We start from the raw sequence: 18,837 nt of genomic DNA on the forward strand, positions 1-18,837 counted from the left end.
CAAAGTCCGTTTTCTGCTTAAACTAAGTGTACAAACAAAGAAAGAAGAAAAGTGTTCAGTGAAATAAGGTATTTCATAAATAGTTGAACTCTTTTTGTTTCAATGATCCACCTTTCACACAACACCTGATTGACTGCTGATCACTTCTCATTTCAAGGCTCATGTTTCTTTCAAGCCAACGATGGCTCAGCAACGAAAATGCCCCACGTGCTCATCCACAGCAGTAGATGGAAATTTTGTGGTGCAATATGATGTGAACAGAGAAACCACAGGTGGAGAATTGGAAGTAAGTGGTGCTGTTTAACTGGGATGAGAGGTCTGTGAATACAAGAATTGCTGTCATTAAGCAAACTGTGCTAAACTTCATCGTTCAGGAGAACAAGCATGAGAAAGAGCTCTGTATCCAATTGAAAGAACAGAGAGATTTTAAGTGGGCAGAATGGATTTACTTAATTTATGACTAAGACATGGTCCTACTTATAGTCAGGAGCAGATTCCTGTCTTGTCCAAAAGCCAATGTCTTTTATACCTAGCAGCACTGTGGTGATTTAATGTTGAATCAGAGGACAGAGTCATTGGAAGTTGTACCAATATATCACAAGGAGACAACCAGAACATCCCTATTTTTATGTTAACATGAAGCAGAGTTATGGGGTTGAATTATTACAGACAGAACAGTCTTTTTTTAAAACGTTTTTCATTCCTCCCTATGCTAGTGCATGGCAGTTGTCTGAGAACCAGGCTCTGCTTTCCTTGATAAAAGGACTATGGAGTATAAATTGTGTAAGGCTACAAATACAGAGACTTGCAGAGCTGAAAGTTAGATTTGGAACATAAAGAAGAATAACATTTTCTGCTCTGTTATTGTCTTGAGTTTTCTGACATCTTTACTATAGCTGACTTTGCTGTGAATTTTTTAATTTTATTTTGCAGATTTTTAATGGCTATTTTATTCACTTCTTTGCTCCGGAAAATCTTGATCCTCTGCCCAAAAACATTTTATTTGTTATAGACGTCAGTGGCTCGATGTGGGGACTGAAAATGAAACAAGTAAGTGTTTGACCTCTATTGCAAAATGAACCTCCTGCCAACTTTTGCTATGTGTCTTACCATACAGTTCTGTAGCAGACTGGGACTCAAAATTGCCAGCTAAGTTCTTTACACTTTACTCCATCAAAAGTCTCAATAAATTTGGAAAATATTTGGTGAATCAAAGACTTCATTTTTTTATTCTTTATTTGTAATGCTCCTTCCATGTTGAAAGAAGTGGTGATGCCATCAGAAGATGGATTTTAGCTCTAAATTAAAATTTTAATTGACAGATCACAAAACATTTTGCAAAGGCTCTGACCCCTTTGTTCTCTAATCTCCTCTGCTGAATCCTGGGAAAGTCTCAGTGGGGATACTACATCCCTGCTTTCAAAAAGTTGTGGACAAATTGTTGACAGCCTGCTGAAGAGCAATAAGAATTGTTTAGACAACGTAACCCATGAGGGGGGAGGATATGCAAAAAAATAGGATGTTTTAGTCTGCAAAAGAAAAGACTGGGAGAGACATAATCAGCCTCCAAATATGTGAACAATTGTTCTAAAAGGGAAACTCATCAACTGACGTTCATGCCCACCCAGGGTAGAATAAGATGGAATCAGATGGATTTACAGCAGGAGAGATTTATATTAGATATGAGGAAAAACTTTGTAGTGCTGAGAGGGGAGTTCAGAATATTGTGTATCATGTGTCACTGAAGGTTTTTAAGAACTGGCTAGACATCCGTTAGTCAGGGATGATCTAGGTATATTTGAATTTGCTTTGGAGCAGAATACTAAGGCTTGGTAGATTGCTTCCTTGGGAAAATCAGTGCTGCAAAACTGGGATAAAGGCTAATTGTCACTTGTTTAAATCACACATCTTCAAACAGATGTTACCCAGCCTGAAATGACAGCATTGCAGACAGAGCTCAGTCTCCTGAGCTGATACAAACAATTCCTCTCTCCTGAACCACAATGTCTCACAAACTGCTTCTCTCTCTCACCTCACTCTGTGTTAGCAGGACTTAAGCAAGAATGGGTTGAGTAACATGGGTTTGTTCTTGATAATTGCATTTTTTTCTGTTTCTTTGGAGAAAAGTTCAACTTTATGCAAGAAGTGCAAAAAAGGAAAGATTTGGATAGCAGATGCTATTTTGGATTCCAGTGCTTATGTTCTTATTCATCAGAGGCATCTGTTTGCTTGTAGTCACAAGTTAAGAAGATGCTTTCAGCAACAGGAAGCATAAACTCGTCTTTTCTTAAATTTTTTCTTCTCAGACCATTGAAGCCATGAAGGCAATATTGAGTGAGCTCCGTGCTGCCGATCAGTTCTCCCTTATCGACTTCAACCACAATGTCCGATGCTGGAGAGACAATCTAGTGTCAGCCACCCCAGCGCAGGTTGAAGATGCTAAGAAGTACATCCAGACAATCCATCCCAATGGGGGTATGAGGTTTTGAATGCAAGGTGCTCATGGAAGTTAGATATCACAGGAACGGGTACCTCAGACAACTTTCAGATTGGCAGAGTATTCTTAAAAAAAAGTCTGATTCCCAAGATGGGAAAAGCATGCACTGGGGCTAAAGGAGAGCAAGGATTCCAGTTTATTGTGTTAGGGGATGGGATGGCATTTCGTTCTACCGAATAAGCTATGACAGATAGAACATAGACCATAGAACAGCTGCTTTAAATCTATAGGTCCTACCTCCAGCCTCACAGATCCCAAATGTCCTTGAAAGACCAAGACCATCTCATGCCTTTGTAAAGGCGATCATAAGCAGCCCAGTTCTAGGGCTGTAAATTGTAGACTACACCATGATCTACTACATGCCACCCTGGGCAAACTGTTCATCTTTTTTTTGTGCCTTCGTTCCCTGTCTGATAAACAAGGAGAGTTGCCTTTTTCAGCCTTACGGCACTTTGGATGATTCATTTGTTAGTGCTTGAGCTACTTGTACAGAAAGTGCTCACGATCATTTTAATCTATTGCTCTCCGAAGTGCAACTCTGGTTTAGTTGTTCAGTTATTTGTACGCCAATAGTGTGTAGAGGCTCTACCCAACATCAGAGCCTCTGGTGCTGTGCCACCTTCATTCCCCGAAACTTTCATTGGCAACACATAAGGTAGGATTAACATGAAGTTACAGACTTGTCCGAGATCATCAGTGTGCTGGGAATAAGAACCCATGCTGAGTATATGAGTGCCTCATAAGCCTGACTTTGTGACCCCAAATGAACTGACAGACAAGCTAAGAGACCTGCTCCCATCCAGCAAAGCCAGTTTGCAATGCAGCATTTTATTTTCCTGCCTCTGGAGCCACTAATGTTTTCCTTTCTTGACAAACAAAATACCTATTTTCTGACTGCTCAGCCTTCCTACTCCTGTTCCTCTCACACTAATTTCTTACTCAGTCCCTTCTGTGCCACAAGCCAAACCTTTAGACAGGGTCAGTAAACACACACCTCTTCTTTTCCGATCAAGATATCCAAGGCTGGCTGTTTCTGGCTCATACCAGAAAAGAAAATTTCTTCTCTCACTCAACACAATGACCCACATGCAACACATTTCACCTTCTATTTCTTTAGGAAACCAGAATGTTAGCAGATGTACCATAAGCATCACAGAGGAGGGGGTTTGCTGCCTTGATCTCAGGTCTCGTCCATGCTGATTAATTCCACTAGAATCTCAGAACTGATCGGGATTTGACAAGAGACTCGACAAGAATCAAACTTGTTTTCTTCATTGTGTCTTTGACAGGCACAAATATCAATGAAGCTCTTCTCCGAGCCACATTCATCCTGAATGAAGCCCAAAACTTAGGCATGTTGGACCCTAACTCAGTCTCCATGATCGTATTGGTGTCTGATGGAGACCCGACAGTAGGTAAGGATCCTGCTTTAGGTGAGAAGAAAAGCCAGTGGGATTAGCCTGAGAAAATCATGCAACACGTAGACACTTTCGGAGTAAGTTAAAAAAATTCTGTTCGCCTTTCTTCCAATGCCTGTGCTGCTCTTTTGCCAAGTGCTACAGGTGCCATGGGGCTTTGCAAGAGAAGCTTTCAAAAGACGAGCAGATTGTGTTACACAAGTTATGTTCTTCTTGCAATTATAGAGATGCACAAGTCCTGTAGGAGAGGCAATCACAACAACCTTAGAAAAAATTTCCTCTTCCAATGACCTTAGCCCACACAGATCTATGCAGTTCCAAGTGTAACACCAACATCAGGAAAATAAAGTAGAAAGCAAATTAATTTGGATTGGATTCAATTCAGGTCAAAAGCAACCGCTTACTGCAAGATGCCAGCCTAGAAGAGGTTGCCATTAAAAATAAGTTCTAAAAAAAGTCAGTCCCAATGGTGGCAGAGAACATCTTAAGTAAGAGAAACAAAGTAAAACTTCTATGGAGATGTCTTAGTCTGCAGAGAGCTTGAAGCAGTAATTCTGGGAGAAGTCCAGATGTGTTAATAAGAGCACTGGATATACAAAGAATATGCATCAGACACCAGAAAAAGGGTTTGAAGGAATCATCTTCAGTGGAAAAAAATTGTTAACCTCCATCCAGGAGAAGCTCAAATGTCACTGTTGGCACTGCAAAATGGAGATCTGGCATCTGAGCTAGTTGTCTAGATTTCCCTCATATTAGGAGAGAACCAGAGACACTGGAAGAGCAGGAATGCGCTTACCTTGCTGGAGACTTCTTCCGTTGCTCAGATGGATGTCACCCTTTGTGTGTCTCCCAGGTGAACTAAAGCTGACGACAATCCAGAAGAACGTGAAGCAGAGCATAAAGGACGAATTTTCTCTCTTCTGCCTCGGGATTGGGTTTGATGTAGATTACGATTTCCTGCAGAGAATCGCAACTGACAACCGTGGCATGGCCCAGAGGATTTTTGGAAATCAGGAGACTTCTGCACAAATGAAGGTGCGTTTCTGGCCCATTGCATCCGAAACTGAGGGTCCGGTTCTGTCACAGCTGTGGAGCTGGGTAACTGCACTAGCAAGAGTAGAGTTACTGTAGGTTCATAGGTGAGGTCACAAAAAGCATCATTTCTTCTGGAGAGTCCTGCAAGGTGGCAATCATGCATTAGCTTAAGTGCTCCTAGTTACAATTTTTGTAGTATCTCTAATACATATTTTACTGCTCTGTGTAGGATTAATATCCTATAAAACAGTCCTAACCATAAAAAAAGATTTTCTGAATTAAAATTAAGGGCTGGATTTTAGCTCAGGTCACTTCAACACTAACGAAAGGCCTAGATGTAAATGCTAAATGATAATCCAAACTTCTCCAGTGTAAGAAAAAGTTCAATTCTAGGAGGCTCTGGCTCCAAACCTGTGAGCAGCATTTGCTGATGAACAAACTCTTACATCCTTATTCTGTTTCTGTTCACTGGTTTCATCACCCGTGCAGGCTTCTCATACTTCTTCTTTCCCAATACAGGTGTGATAGGACACACACAAGTGTGCCAGGACATGCTACACGCTGTTCTGCCAAACAGAGCAGCTCTGAGAGTGCAGCCCCTCGGTATGAGACAGACTCCACCCATAGCACTGTTTGGGTACCTGTTTTCCCTCTCTGGTCCCATATGCTAAACCCAGCTGCGCACACATCCCAGTTCACATCAGCCAGGTACCAAAGGGTCAGAGAAGGGTAGAGAGTCTACAGGACAGAAGTGAATACAAGTGAGATATAGGTCTAGTTTTTGGCAAGAATTAGGTGGGAAGCAGCTGTGTGTCTTACACAGCAGCCAAGAGCTGACCAACCTGATAATCGATTCAGGCCCATATACACCTGTGTTCAAGCCTTTTAGGTCTAGGAAGAGCACAGTCCATGGGCTTCTGACCATCCTTTGACTTCCACAAGACCTGGGCCAGACCTTCTTGCTGTACCCTCTTACAAGTGTACTAAGGTCTAAGTATAAAGGCAAGGACAAGGGAAGTCCCAGTTGCCCATTAGGGCTCCGGGTTTTGTCACCTGCTGTCCTTTCAGTAAGACCGGCGCATGTGAGAGGGTTGCTTCAGGTACAACAGACTCACTTCTCTGTCTCCTTCCATCTCAGAATTTCTACAACCAGGTCTCCACTCCGCTCTTGAAGAAGATTCAGTTCAACTACCCCCAGGAGTCAGTGTCAGATGTCACCCAGAGCAGCTTCCACAACTATTTTGGTGGCTCTGAGATAGTAGTGGCTGGGAAGGTCGACACAGAAAACCTGCAGCACTTGGAAAGCATCGTCACAGCAACAGCAGTGAGTGAAGGTGTCCCTAGGATACCTGTTGCTGGGGTTTGGGCTGGTTCATTCACTTGTGGGCACAGTGTCCTTGCTGGAGGTTATTGCCAGCAGAGCGTTTTGTCCTTTTGGGTACTGGGTGGGAGCGTGGGGAAATTCATGGGGGGGTTGTCCAACAGTGTTTCACGATAGCTTCAAGTACAGCCATGAATAGCCACTCCCTGCATCCTGCAGCCTGCCAGAGGAACTTTTTCTAATAAATGTACCATACAGAATTCAATTGCAAAACAGACTGAGACTGTGGAGTCCTTCATCCTTTGTGAAGGTGCAGGGGAGATCCCCTAAGGTAGCTCCTTCCATGGCTGAACCTCCCACTGTTGGGTAATTCAAGCTGGTGGGTCTACGGTGTGACAAGTCCTAGCACTGTCCTTTTATATTCTGCCTTGTGGCATGTGTGATGAGACTTTCCCCATGTTTCAGGGCTGCTCTTCCAGGTGGAGTGGAATGGGGTAGAATACTACATCCAGATCCGTCTTTCTGAGGAGGAACCAAATTATCCACACTCTTACAGGGCTTAGGAGTTGCCATTTGTTTGTTGTTGGAAAAATCAAACACGTTCAACATTCTTTCCTGCTAAAACACAGTGCAGTCCAAGGGTCTGTGGGAGAAAGTAGAATTTGGTTCCTGTTCCTCAGTAGGATTTGGTTGTGAAAAAGCCTGAGGGGAGGATAGCAGAGCTCTGGTGAGAGTCTCTTCTTTTGGCATGTGGTAGCACCTCTTTGGCTACTGCAGACAGCTCCTTTACCTATTTTAATCCACTGTCACCGAAAGTGCCTTTAACAGAAGACCTTCTTGATACAGCTCCCCATGGCAGTCAGGCCAACAGTGCTGGGACTTTCTGACCTAGCAGTGACCACGGGCAGAGCCAGAGTGGGTCCTTAATGTCAACCATGCCAAAAGGGAAACTCAAAGCCACCCCGTTTTCCTGGATCACCCTCCATCATCTCTATCTCTTACTGATTGCATAGGCAAATGCAGAGCTTGTCATGGAAACCCTGCGAGATGTTGAAGAACTGGATGGCTTCATGAAGAAAGACAAATACGCAGATCCCGAATTCACTAAGAAGCTGTGGGCATATCTGACTGTCAACCAGATGCTGGCAGAGAGGTGAGGAGAAATGTGGTCTGCGATGGGAGGGAAGTGAAGGTTGAGAGCAATCTGATCCTCTCTGAGACCACAGCCATGAGGCTGCTCACAGGGTTTCAAATGTGTAAGGTAAATAAATCAAAATAAAGGTAGGTGATATCTTCAGCCACATTTCTCCTATTTTTAGCACTCACAGATACCAGGGAATAGAGTTTGGGAGCAGTTAATTAGAGGAATAAGAGTCAAACAGACCTGGCTGTGGGACTGAGTGAATGAAATGAATGGGAGATTTGCCTTACAGAACCTGAGTAAAAGGTGTGGAGGATGAATCCCCTCTGAAGCAGAAAGAGGTCTCCTGCTGAGACCAGGAGATGGACTGAGCTTCTTTGAGTCCAGGCCAAAGCCCACAGAAGCCAAGAACAGCCTTCTTATGGAGTGTGCATTCACACAGGCCCTCAGCCTTTCCTTTTTGCAACACCTACCAGTTTGGCTCTATGACTGCTCTGTGGAGGCACTGTCATGGCAGCTGCCCTGTAGAGCTGCTAACCATGCCTTCTGTTCTGTTTTCCACCCAGAAACACAGCCCCCACTGCAGCTTTGAAGAGGAACATCACCAAATCTATCCTACAGATGTCTCTTGACCATCATATTGTTACCCCCTTCACAGCCATGCTGATAGAGAACGCCGAAAAGGATGAGATAATGCTGGCAGACCAGCCCAAAGACCCCAGAAGGGGCTGCTGCCCAGGTCAGTGTCTCAGTCTGTCCATTACTCTACCTTGCATTTTGGCTTTGTTCTTGTGTTGGAAGAACAACTGTGTTCATTGTTCACCCCAGGTGTTTGTGTTTATAGGATAGCCTGTATTTTCAGTGAAAACTGACCAAATCTTCAGCCACTTTGAGAGCATCCTATTACACAAGTGCTGTTTGGAGCCCTTGGCTTCAGTAAGGACTGAATGTGCCAACATTGTAATGATGAGGTTTCCAATAAGCCTGTAATATCACAGATTGAACATCTTCTTACTGGGACAGATATGTCTAGTTCCCTGCACTGAAGCTGGAGAACTGACTAAAGCATATTTTATTACCACTTTTAAGCCTTGGAAGCTTCCTAAGATTGTTATTAATTGGCCACGAGCCTACATGGAAGCTGAGTTGTCATAACAAGAAGAGAGTCCCTCATTAACTAAACTTCTGGATTTCTCCTTTAAATCAATTACTTCAATACGTGTTTCAAGGTCCTTGTTACAGCAACCTTATGTCTAGCCAAATGAGGCTGGGTTGGCTTGTTCTGGCATTATATGACAGAGTCAGTCTCAAAGCGATAGCTGTTGACATCCGTGGGTGTCTAGCAGACCCAAAGTAATCCCTGCACAGCCATGTGCTTCCAATGAAACTTGACAGCAGCTATTTTGTGCCCTCTCCAGTCAGCAATTTGAAAAAGCACAACTGTTGCTGTCAGGAAAACATTGCCAGTGCAATGCAATGGAAGCACTGAAAGTAAAAGATCAACTCCTTGAACAACTGAGTCCGCTGATTTAAAACCTATTAATAAATGGGAGAGTTGATGATTGGTTGTGAAGGAAAGAAACAACCTACATTACAGCAGCAAGCGACATCATCCGTCTGGCATTTCCCACTGGAAGTGATTGTGACTTTGCTGAAACTCCAAGCACGTGTCCTGCATGCTCAGTTCTCACACTCCTGGGTAACTATAAAAATGTCCTGATGCTGGCTCAACGAAATGGGGTTCTTATGTCTGTCAATTGTTATTTCAAGGTTCATTTATTCTTCTTTTCAATTTTAAAGTCTGCAGCTGAGACCCAAAGAGAAATTAAATAGTTATTTATACTGCATAGTCACAACACCAAACAGTTCAGCACAGAAATAGTGTGTATTGCATTCATGTATAGTGAGTTTATTATACATGGCACCAGCTGACTAATTCAGACCACAATTACCTTGACTTAGATGATGTAGAGGATTTAAGTGATTTTAATACAGGTTCTTGTGTCTTTGTGTTTGATGGAATAGTCAAAACTTAACAGCACTGAAATCAGGGTCAAGGCAGCTGTGGATTTCAGGGGCAGTGGGACATGACTCTTGAACCTTAGCAAAGGGCAGAGCTTGTAAAAATAATGTCAAAGTAAACCTGTGCTTAGGATTGTGCAACACATGGGCTGTACTAAAAGGTTTGTATATACAAGGCATGGAACGGGTAATCTGAAATAGATTTTTCTGTCTGTCCTTACACAACTCCCATCAGAGCTGCACAGTCTGTCTTCGTAGACAGAGGCTGTGTCTTCCACTGAAATCACTCACTTTTCAAAGGATCGACTAATTGTTCTTTTATCATGACAGACTTATTGCAAAATTGGACTGTGCATAGGAGAGCTAACAGAAATAACACTGCTGTGTAAAAACAACCTATGGTCTGAATTAGGGCTTCAAGAAAGAAGATGCTGACAGAGATGTAGAAGATCTAGATCTGCAATATTCTGTCCTGCTGTTGTCCCCCAGCTCCTTTTTGCCCTTAGTCCTCTTCAGAGCAGGGCCAACAGATGCGAATATGTGCCTTACTTCAGCTCTTGTTGTTTTCAGCCCAATATATTAAAACAAACCAAGTTTCATGGATCATTTAAGATCATATTTTTATGATCTAAGTGGGAGAGAGAGGGCACATGTTACTTTCTCCTGCCTCTGTCACAGCAAAGGCAGGGAGACCTCTAGCAGAAGGGGACACGTCAGGGGATCGTATTTTAAATGCTTGCACTTACTTCCAACCTTCATGCATGTGGGTCATCCTAGGGCATGCAGAAAGAGTCCTACCTTTTCTCAGGCACCCCAAACTCAGGACCCAAATCAGCAAAGGTTTTTACCACATGCTAAACATCTAAAATGCAGCTTTTTATTTGGCAAAACACTTAAGCCCTCGCATTGGGGGCTTTGCTCAAGTGGGGCCTATTCACACGAGTAAGAGTTAAAAAGTCAGGCTCCATTTTTTGCCAATAACTTATGGTTAGCTCAACTTCCCTGGGAAGTCGTATTCCTCAGGTGGAGACACTGGAGTGAATCCATCCTAACTTCATTACGCAAATCTGTCTGTTGTAAACGGTGTTGTGCCTGCTTTACATCAGTATAACGACATCAGGCTCTGATCTACTGCATTGCTTTAAAAATTACACTATTAAATACGTCAGCACTAATGAAAATCTAATTATGACTGTCATTTAACAGGTACTCTAGGATTAACTCCAAATGCACCTAATAATAACAAAGGTATCCCAGCCTGGGCCAACATCTCAGTTGTACCAGTCAGCTTCATGCCTGAGCAAAGGAGTCCTCCTGTATCCTCTCTGAGCATAAACAGAGGTAAAAGCCACAGTATTTCTCTGCAAAGAAACACCAGACAGCAACACTTACCACCTAATAAACAAATCAAGGCTATATAACCAAAGTTATTGGGCACTTTGGGAATTTCAGCGTCTGTGACAAGATGCTAAACCCAGTAATGACAGAGGAGTCTATCAATTGTCCTAATTTTTCTTGTTGAATTTTCTGAACTGTTGTAAAAGCTGTATCTTCATTTAGGGGCTAGTCCACAAGAGAATAAATCAACTGCTGTGACTAGCTTATGAAGCTACTTCACTGCTGTTGCAGAGGACATCCGTGTGAAAGTTCCTCAGTACAACCTCTGCTGAAGGTCTGAGCAGGGCACAATCATGGGCATCCCAAATCACAGCCACCTCAGTCAAATGTTTGCAAATCCATCTAGCGCCCAAGGATTAAACTTTTCTTTATGAAATACTGAGTCCTTTTGACTTTGAATAGATGAACCTGTAAAAATATGCTCTAAGTTACAAGCCTGAGACTAGTTTAGATCCTAATAGGATCCCAGCAACCCCATCTTCTGCTGCACACTTCTGCTGCTCACTGGGCTTACATTCAGCTTCTCTGCAGTAGCAAAGCTAATGTAAAGTTACTGCCATTGTAAATGACAGATGAATGCTCTGTGGTAGATAAAAATCTCTGAAAGCACTGATGACTGATGGATCCTGTTAATGCTTGGGCCTTTGCCACAGTTTAGTGCCTACTTAAACAAACCAGCTGTGAGAACTATCGCCTACAAAAACAGTATAACTACAATAACTCTGGGAGCGTGCCTGCATGCGGATGTGTGTATTTATGTAGCTATCAAACAAAGAGCTATCAAACTCCTTCTCAGCATAGCTCAAGGGTTAATCTAAGACTTTGGATTGTCAGGAAACTACTTGGAAAAGAAGGTGAGCAAGGCAAAGTTACCTGTCCATCTTATATGTTTCATTTGCACTGGAAATTCTTTTTGTTCCTGGAAATGTTGATCAGAACAGGCCTTGGCATCAAGTTGAGGAAGATCAAGCAGTCGGTGAGAATAAGGAAAAATGATTGCCAGCTATATTCAAGAGACTCAATGTATTCAAAAGATTCAAGACATTCAAAAGCTCCGTCAGCCCTTGGTGGGTACCTACCCCACTGTTTCCAGTGAAGACATTCCTGGTCAAGGGTCTAGGTCAAGGGTCTTCCAGTCTAGTACATTGGAAGAGTTAAATGCTTCCAAAAGTTGCGAAATACCGGTGAATGAGTGGAAGCTGGCCTGGCTATCCCCATAGGCAACACGGAGTACGGGCATGACTCTGAATGTTGACAAGGAGATTGCAACCACTGCCAAACCAGCAAGAGCTGGGCAGTGCTTTGCACTTCAGGAGGAGACTGGAGGCAGCTGCCTTCAGCAATAGGTACAGGTGTTTGTCTTATTTGAGGTAAATTTTAGACATTAAAATTTTAACATATGACTTTCAGAGGGGCCCAATCCCACCAGGGTGTTAAACATACTGTGAGAACAAGTCCTGGATTGTATTCCTCACGGGAGTTGGTAGGCAGGATGCATCTTTACCCAGCGTAGATATGGTGGTATGGAGTTGCGATGTGTCTGAGAGCTTCTGTTTGAGAGAGTGATGTCTGGGGAGTGTGTCACTTCTAGAAATAGGCAACAGCTGGGCATGGAGGGGTTGGATATTAGTTTTGAACAGAGGTGTCACCCAAGTCCTGCTTTCTATACCTTAGGTCCTTTCCTGGATCTAGGCCTCAAAGATGTGTCCCTGTCTGTCTGGTGTCTAGATGGGTCCTTGGTCTCACCTGGAGGCTGGCTTCCATCATGAAGCTTCTAGAACTTCAGGTTGAGCCTATGGTACCCTAGTGTGCAGCTGACCAGTTAAACCAGTAGTTCACTGCACTTGGCAGTGCTCCTCAAGCCAGTAATGTCATGTCCCTTCCTTAAACAGGTGACATATATGAGGAGAAAATGTCTGAGGGGCTTTTGTAAGGAGCATCTAAGAACTTCCTTAGCTACTGTAGGGGTGGAAAGGACTCTTGTCCTACTCTGAGGAGTCCCAAAAAGTTCTTCAAAATCCTCGAAGGAAAGTGTCTCAGTCTTTGTGTCCTCTAGAGCAGGTACTGGCCTGCTTCTCACATTTGTTTCTTTTCTATGTTCCGTTCCAGTTGACAATGACCCACATTTCATCATACACCTGCCCAGGAGCCAAAGGAACATCTGCTTCAATATCAACTCAGAGCCTGGAAAGATCCTAAACTTAGTTTCTGATCCTGGTACTGGTAAGGGAATAAAGCATGGTTTACTTTACAGCACACTTTTCTTCTCTCAGTTTTGAAAGGTGTTCAGAATTACAAAATCACAGAATCACAGAGTCATTAAGGTTGGAAAAGACCTATAAGATCATCAAGTCCAACCATTAACCCAACACCACCATGCCCTCTAAACCATGTCCACATGTTTTTTGAACACCTCCAGGGATGGTGACTCCACCACCTCCCTGGGCAGCCTCTTCCAATGCTTGACCAGAAGCATGGGAAATGCCTACAGGGAAGACTGTGTGTAAACAGGAATGAGCAGGTTCAGGGAAGTGGTTATTTCCTTCCACATCTGGAGTATTGTGGCCAGTTTGAGGCTCGCCAGTACAAGAAAGATGTTGACAAACTGGATCAAATTCAGTGGTGGCCACCAAGATGATTATGGGGCTGGAGCACAGGACATACAGGGAGAGGCTGAGCCAGCTGGGTTTGGTCAATCTTAAGAATAGACAACCCATGGTGAATCTTGTTGCTGTCTACAACCACCTAATCAGAAGGTAAAGATGGACCCTGACACATCTCCAAGATGCATAGCTAAAGGACAAGAGGCAACAGAAACAAGTTGCAACAGGTGAAATTCAGAGTAGGAGTGAGCTATTAGGAAAAACTTTTTCACTGTGAGGATCGCCAAGCACTGGGAAAGGAGCCAAGATAGGTGAGGAAATCTTCATGATAGGTGAGGATTCCCCTCTCTCATTTGTACTTTTAAAGAAGAAAGTGGTAGATAGATACAAAGAGAAATAAAACTGGAAGCATTCCTGGTGGCTGGCAGAAAAAATGTGTAACTCTACTAAAGGGAATCAGCCTCTTCTTCTCAGAGGGCTTTGCCTATCAGCATTTCTTTAACTTCTGGGATGTATGTGAAAAGCGATGAGCATTTGGAGGCAGGTTAAGCTGGGCTGGGAATGCGGTACCATTCCTCCACTGGCCATCCGCCCCGTGCCTTTCACAGACAGCAAGGGACTGAATGGCTTATGAATCAATTCACGCTACCAGCAAGACCTAACATCAATTCCCATCAGAGTAATATGCTAACAGGTGAACAGTAGTATCAGGAGGCGATTTAATAAATTATTGTCTTTTCTTCGCTGGCAAGACGAGAAAAACAGGGGGTCACAGGGGTCCCTGTTTCTGCTGATCCCATGGTACTCCCTGCTGAGATCAGAACTCCAAGTTTCTAGGTGGTGATCCAAGATTCAGGCAACGTCTGCTTCTCTGCTCTTCACAGGAGTTGTGGTCAACGGGCAGCTCATTGGGGCCAAGAAAACAGAGAATAAGAAACTCAACACATACTTTGGCAAAATTGGGTTTTATTTCAAAAACAAAGGCCTGAAAGTGGAGATCACCACGGAAACGATAACGCTGAAAGATGGATCTTATGGCATCACACTGACCTGGTCTGACACGGGGCACATCATTCGGAAGCAGTAAGTTGTTGAGCATTTGTTGTCTGCCCTATGGAAACCATTTGCAAGACAGCAGTGGACTGACCCAGCTACGGGTGGGATCCAGGTGGCAGGGTGCCTACACATGGGTGTGTGAATCTTAGCTAGATGTCTGAGCTCTTGTTGTAATTAATAAAATTAGGCAGTAGGGCCAAGAGAGCAATTCAGTTGACCAGACACAAGTAGAAAGAGCTGAATTCCTCTCCTTTCTGCTGACTGCATTAGCTAAGAGCAGGATTCAGTTGCCTAAACACAAGCACCTAATATTATTTGAGGTACCCTCAGGGTTCCTGATATCCACAGGCGGGTGGGAGACACGACCCACAACATCCAGAAGACCTTCACCTGCAGATTAACAGCTAGCAGCCACGTTAGACACCCTACAACACTAGACACCTGTTTAGGCAACGGAATCACTTCCAAAATCTCCATTCATTGTAGCAAGAGCTTAAGATTTGTAGGGCAAGATTTGCTTGCCTGAACATGGGCATGAAGTGGCTGTCCTATTAGGCACTGTCCTGCCAGACCTCTGGGTACCACTCCCAAGGCTGTGGGTTTCTGATGGAACCTCTGTGATATCTGCCAGCCCCGTGAGGTTGTTCTGGATGACCAAGAGCATCACAAGGGGCCTGAGAGCTTATGTGTGGGCAGCTGAACTGAGCCCTTGCTCTTGTTTCATCTCTGCCAGGCTTCTCATATCCGTGAAGAAAGCAAGCAACATTACTATCACCGTGGGTGAGGAGATGTCCTTCATGATTTTGCTGCACCGTGTGTGGAAGAATCACCCAGTTAATGTTGACTTCCTGGGAATCTACATTCCCCCTGAAAACCAGTTCTCTCCTGCAGCCCACGGACTCATAGGTAAGGGCTGCGGGTCGGGCGGTGGGAAGAGCGGGACACAAGGAAGGGGTTTTGCTAGATCTTTGAGTGAATTAGTTGGTGTCTGTGTCCTGATGGGGAAGGCATGAAGAAGCATTTGAATAGGAAATGGGGGAGATTTCTTTAATGTCCTGGAAGCCCCAAGGACATTGTAGAACCTCAGGGACCGGGAGATTATTCCTCATCCCAGCTGGGGAGGGTGTTTTCAAAACAGGCCTGACTAGCCTTGGTGACACTGTGACGGGGCTTTCCCGGCCTGGCTAATCTGCTGCGGGTTGAAAATGAAAAGACTGAAACAAACCCTTCAAACCTTCTTTCTGAGTAGACTTCTGTGCAAACATTTGTACTTCAGCTCTCCCCTGAATGACAGCCCTTTTCTGGCAATGGTATAAGACAAAAGCAAGGGCTCAGTTCATAGGGAAAATCAGCCCTCCAAGCTCTGGGCCCACCCAAAGCTCCTTTTAAGATGTGGGAATCTTGAGCAGCAGAGGTTGTTTTCCCAAATACTCTTCGCAACTCCAGTCTGCTTTCTTAGAAGTTTGCTGGCTCAGAAGCAGAGCTTTTCACCCTCCCAGTGCGGGTGATCTGATAGCGCTGGAGACACGGTGCCCTGTGATCCATGCAGGAGGGGTTTGCCTGCTGCAGCTAGTTTGGTTTTCCAAAAGTGCCTGGCAGCAGCTTACGCGAGAGCCTCAAAAGTTAGGACACGCAAAGAACTTTAAACCTCTCTTTGATCAGGTCAGTTTGCGTCTGAACCAGAAGTGTATATCCACCACCAAAGACCTGGGCAAGCTCCAGAGAAACCACAAGCCACCATGGAAGTGAAAGGAAACAAACTCACTGTTACCAGGTAAGAATAACATGCTTTATTGCTCTCTTTCTAAATCTGATTTCTTTTTAATGATGTCAGTGACTACGGGCTTATTAACTCTCAAGGATCTTGGGGAGAAAAATCCCCCTGCTCTCTGCTAACAATCTAGTTTTAGCAGTTGGCAAAACGCTTGGGACAAGTTGGGTTCTTCCGTATTTGCACATGAACAGTTCTGTCCGTATAGCTGCCCAGCATCTGACAGGCCGTGTAAAAGTGCATGGGACCCCCCCGAAAAGGGCCCATGAGGTCACAGAACCATAAAATTCATTGCATTTTGCGGTTGTTTCCACTCTCTGCTGGTGGAAGACACACATCTCACCGCTGTGGCAGAGCAGCACAACAAATGAGCAGGATTTTATCGATGTCTTCTTGTCTACCTGTCATACCACGACCTTCATTTTGGGTGGCCTCTTCCTCACAGGGGATTGCAGAAGGACTACAGGACAGACCGCGTGCGTGGGACTGATGTGCAGTGCTGGTTTGTGCACAACAGCGGGAAGGGTTTCATAGATGGCCATTACAAAGATTACCTCGTCCCCCACCTGTACAGCTTTCTGAAGAAACCCTGAATGCTCCAACATGAAACCAATTTCTTACGAAAAATCCTTATCTGCTCCTTCATGCCCAAACAACCCTTCCGAACGGTGGCGGTCAGCCTATCAAGCTGGATTGACCAAAGGTGACTTCACCACCATTTGCCTTAGAAATTATTGGTTTTTCAAAGCAATGTAACTCCCTTTTCTGTTAAAAAATGAAATCTATAATAAAGTGACATGCTGGGTTGTAGTAGGCATCTTGCACTTGCCGTGTCCGATTTAATGGATAGTGAACTCCACTAAAAAATTCAACTATTTTGTAATATACACTCCAGAGTAGACTTGTAGTGTGGGTAACAGACATGGCCAGATTTAATACTTGCACTTTTGCTTTTTCAGAGTGCAGGAAAATGTAAGTTCATGCACTGCTGGACTGGGCAAAAAGCAATGGGCTTTTTTAAGCCTAGCCAGGAGGATATGCATTAGACATAAGGGGAATCTAACAGAAAGGGAACACGGGGTCTGGAATGGGTATCACGAGGAGCCTCCAGTCTTTAAGGACGGGTTAACCAGTGGTGAGGAATGTCCTTGAAACAGCAGATGCTGCCATACCGCAGGAAAATTAATTAGATGAGTCTGAGACATCCTCCACCCTATTTTTTGTGAAAATTTCAAGGTCACAGTGGAGTTCACACCAAGATAGAAATCTGGGAAAGCAGGAAATATTCAGACTACATAGAATTCACCATCAGTACTAAAAACTTCCCATCCAGGGGGATTAGCTCCCAAAAGGTGCCTTACTCTTCAACAGTATTCAACAATGAATTAGATCACTAGTGAAACAAATATACACGTGTAGAGCCAGATTTAAAACTCTGCTTTCAGGCAACCTTCGGAAAAAAATGCTGGCCAGATTCTTCTCAGCAGCCCTCATCTAGGAAGAGAACTGAAGTAATCTACTTGCCATTCTGAACTTTAGTTTCCTTCACCTATGAACTAAAGGCCGGTACATGATCTTTCCTGCAGCCATGGTGTCAGGAGTGAGAGGACCAATGTGTTTTAAGTGTCTTCAAAGCAACACTCAGAGTGTAAGCACCTTCCCTACAAACAATTCACTGTTTCTTTGAACTCGTTTATGAGCTTTGTCCTCCACAACATCCTGCAGCAGTGAGTTCCCCAGTTTAATTAGGCCCTGTGGGGGGAGGAAAAACCTGTCAAGTTTGGTTTTAAATCCCCGTCAGTAATTCCACTGCCTGTTTCCTAGCTTGTATGTAAAAACAAGCAGTGAATAATCATTCTCTGTTCATCTCCACAGAATTTGTAACTTACCGCATCTATCATACTCACTCTAACTTTTCAGGCTCCAGAATTTTCTGTGTAATTATTTTCAGTGACACAGAAGCTGTTCTGTTCTTTCACTTATCTTCATTACTCTCCTGCATACCTCTTTTCACGCAGTACCTGTTCTGTTCTTCCTGCAGAGCTGTCTACACAATCCAGGCTGCTCAAAGAGCCTGAATTTACAAACAAGCGTGTCTTCTGTCTCCACTGCCCTTCCTCATAATTCTCCGTTCTTTCAATACTGCATTACTGCCTGACTCTGCCTTGCATTTACAGCCAGGATCCCTGGAAAGCCATTTGATGTCCTGTGTCAGGTCATTTCAGGCTATTCCAGACAGCAGCTGTTTCTCTAAACCTCTGCAGTCTTTCAGTTTTCCTGCAGGGGTCCCCTGGAAACCACAAATAAACAAGACAGTGAACCTCTGAGGCAAGGAAAAGGACAAGGAACCGCGACTGTTGCCTTCAGCGACCTTGAACTTTTAGACTGCAACGTAACTGGTGTGCACATCACAACAGCATCCTGCCCTCTTCAACCTTCAGCTGATATATCCTCCGGAGGGTACAGGGAGTATTGGTTTTCTTCCCATCAGGTTCCAGACACATACAACCCAACAAGGGGCAGACTGGACCATCAGGCAAGAGTTTGTATTTTGTATTTTGCCTGAGATGATTTG

The 18,837-nt window shown here is 44.0% G+C and overlaps 1 protein-coding gene across 1 annotated transcript in view; it reads left to right on the forward strand.

The window, feature by feature from the left end:
* The window catches only part of ITIH2 (inter-alpha-trypsin inhibitor heavy chain 2), a 28,616-nt gene extending 11,290 nt beyond the window's left edge, over positions 1–17,326 (forward strand). Inside the window, exons 8-21 of the mRNA XM_059816970.1 lie at positions 158–286; positions 934–1,050; positions 2,307–2,475; positions 3,787–3,912; positions 4,769–4,950; positions 6,089–6,274; positions 7,285–7,424; positions 7,979–8,151; positions 10,641–10,775; positions 12,942–13,055; positions 14,320–14,518; positions 15,225–15,397; positions 16,154–16,265; positions 16,708–17,326. Coding sequence (XP_059672953.1) covers positions 158–286; positions 934–1,050; positions 2,307–2,475; positions 3,787–3,912; positions 4,769–4,950; positions 6,089–6,274; positions 7,285–7,424; positions 7,979–8,151; positions 10,641–10,775; positions 12,942–13,055; positions 14,320–14,518; positions 15,225–15,397; positions 16,154–16,265; positions 16,708–16,855 — 2,103 coding nt within the window. The 3' untranslated portion in view covers positions 16,856–17,326. The remainder of the gene's footprint in view (positions 1–157; positions 287–933; positions 1,051–2,306; positions 2,476–3,786; positions 3,913–4,768; positions 4,951–6,088; positions 6,275–7,284; positions 7,425–7,978; positions 8,152–10,640; positions 10,776–12,941; positions 13,056–14,319; positions 14,519–15,224; positions 15,398–16,153; positions 16,266–16,707) is intronic.
* The last annotated feature ends 1,511 nt before the right edge of the window (positions 17,327–18,837 follow it).

Source organism: Gavia stellata, chromosome 4 (assembly GCF_030936135.1).
Source record: "Gavia stellata isolate bGavSte3 chromosome 4, bGavSte3.hap2, whole genome shotgun sequence".
Taxonomy (NCBI): domain Eukaryota; kingdom Metazoa; phylum Chordata; class Aves; order Gaviiformes; family Gaviidae; genus Gavia; species Gavia stellata.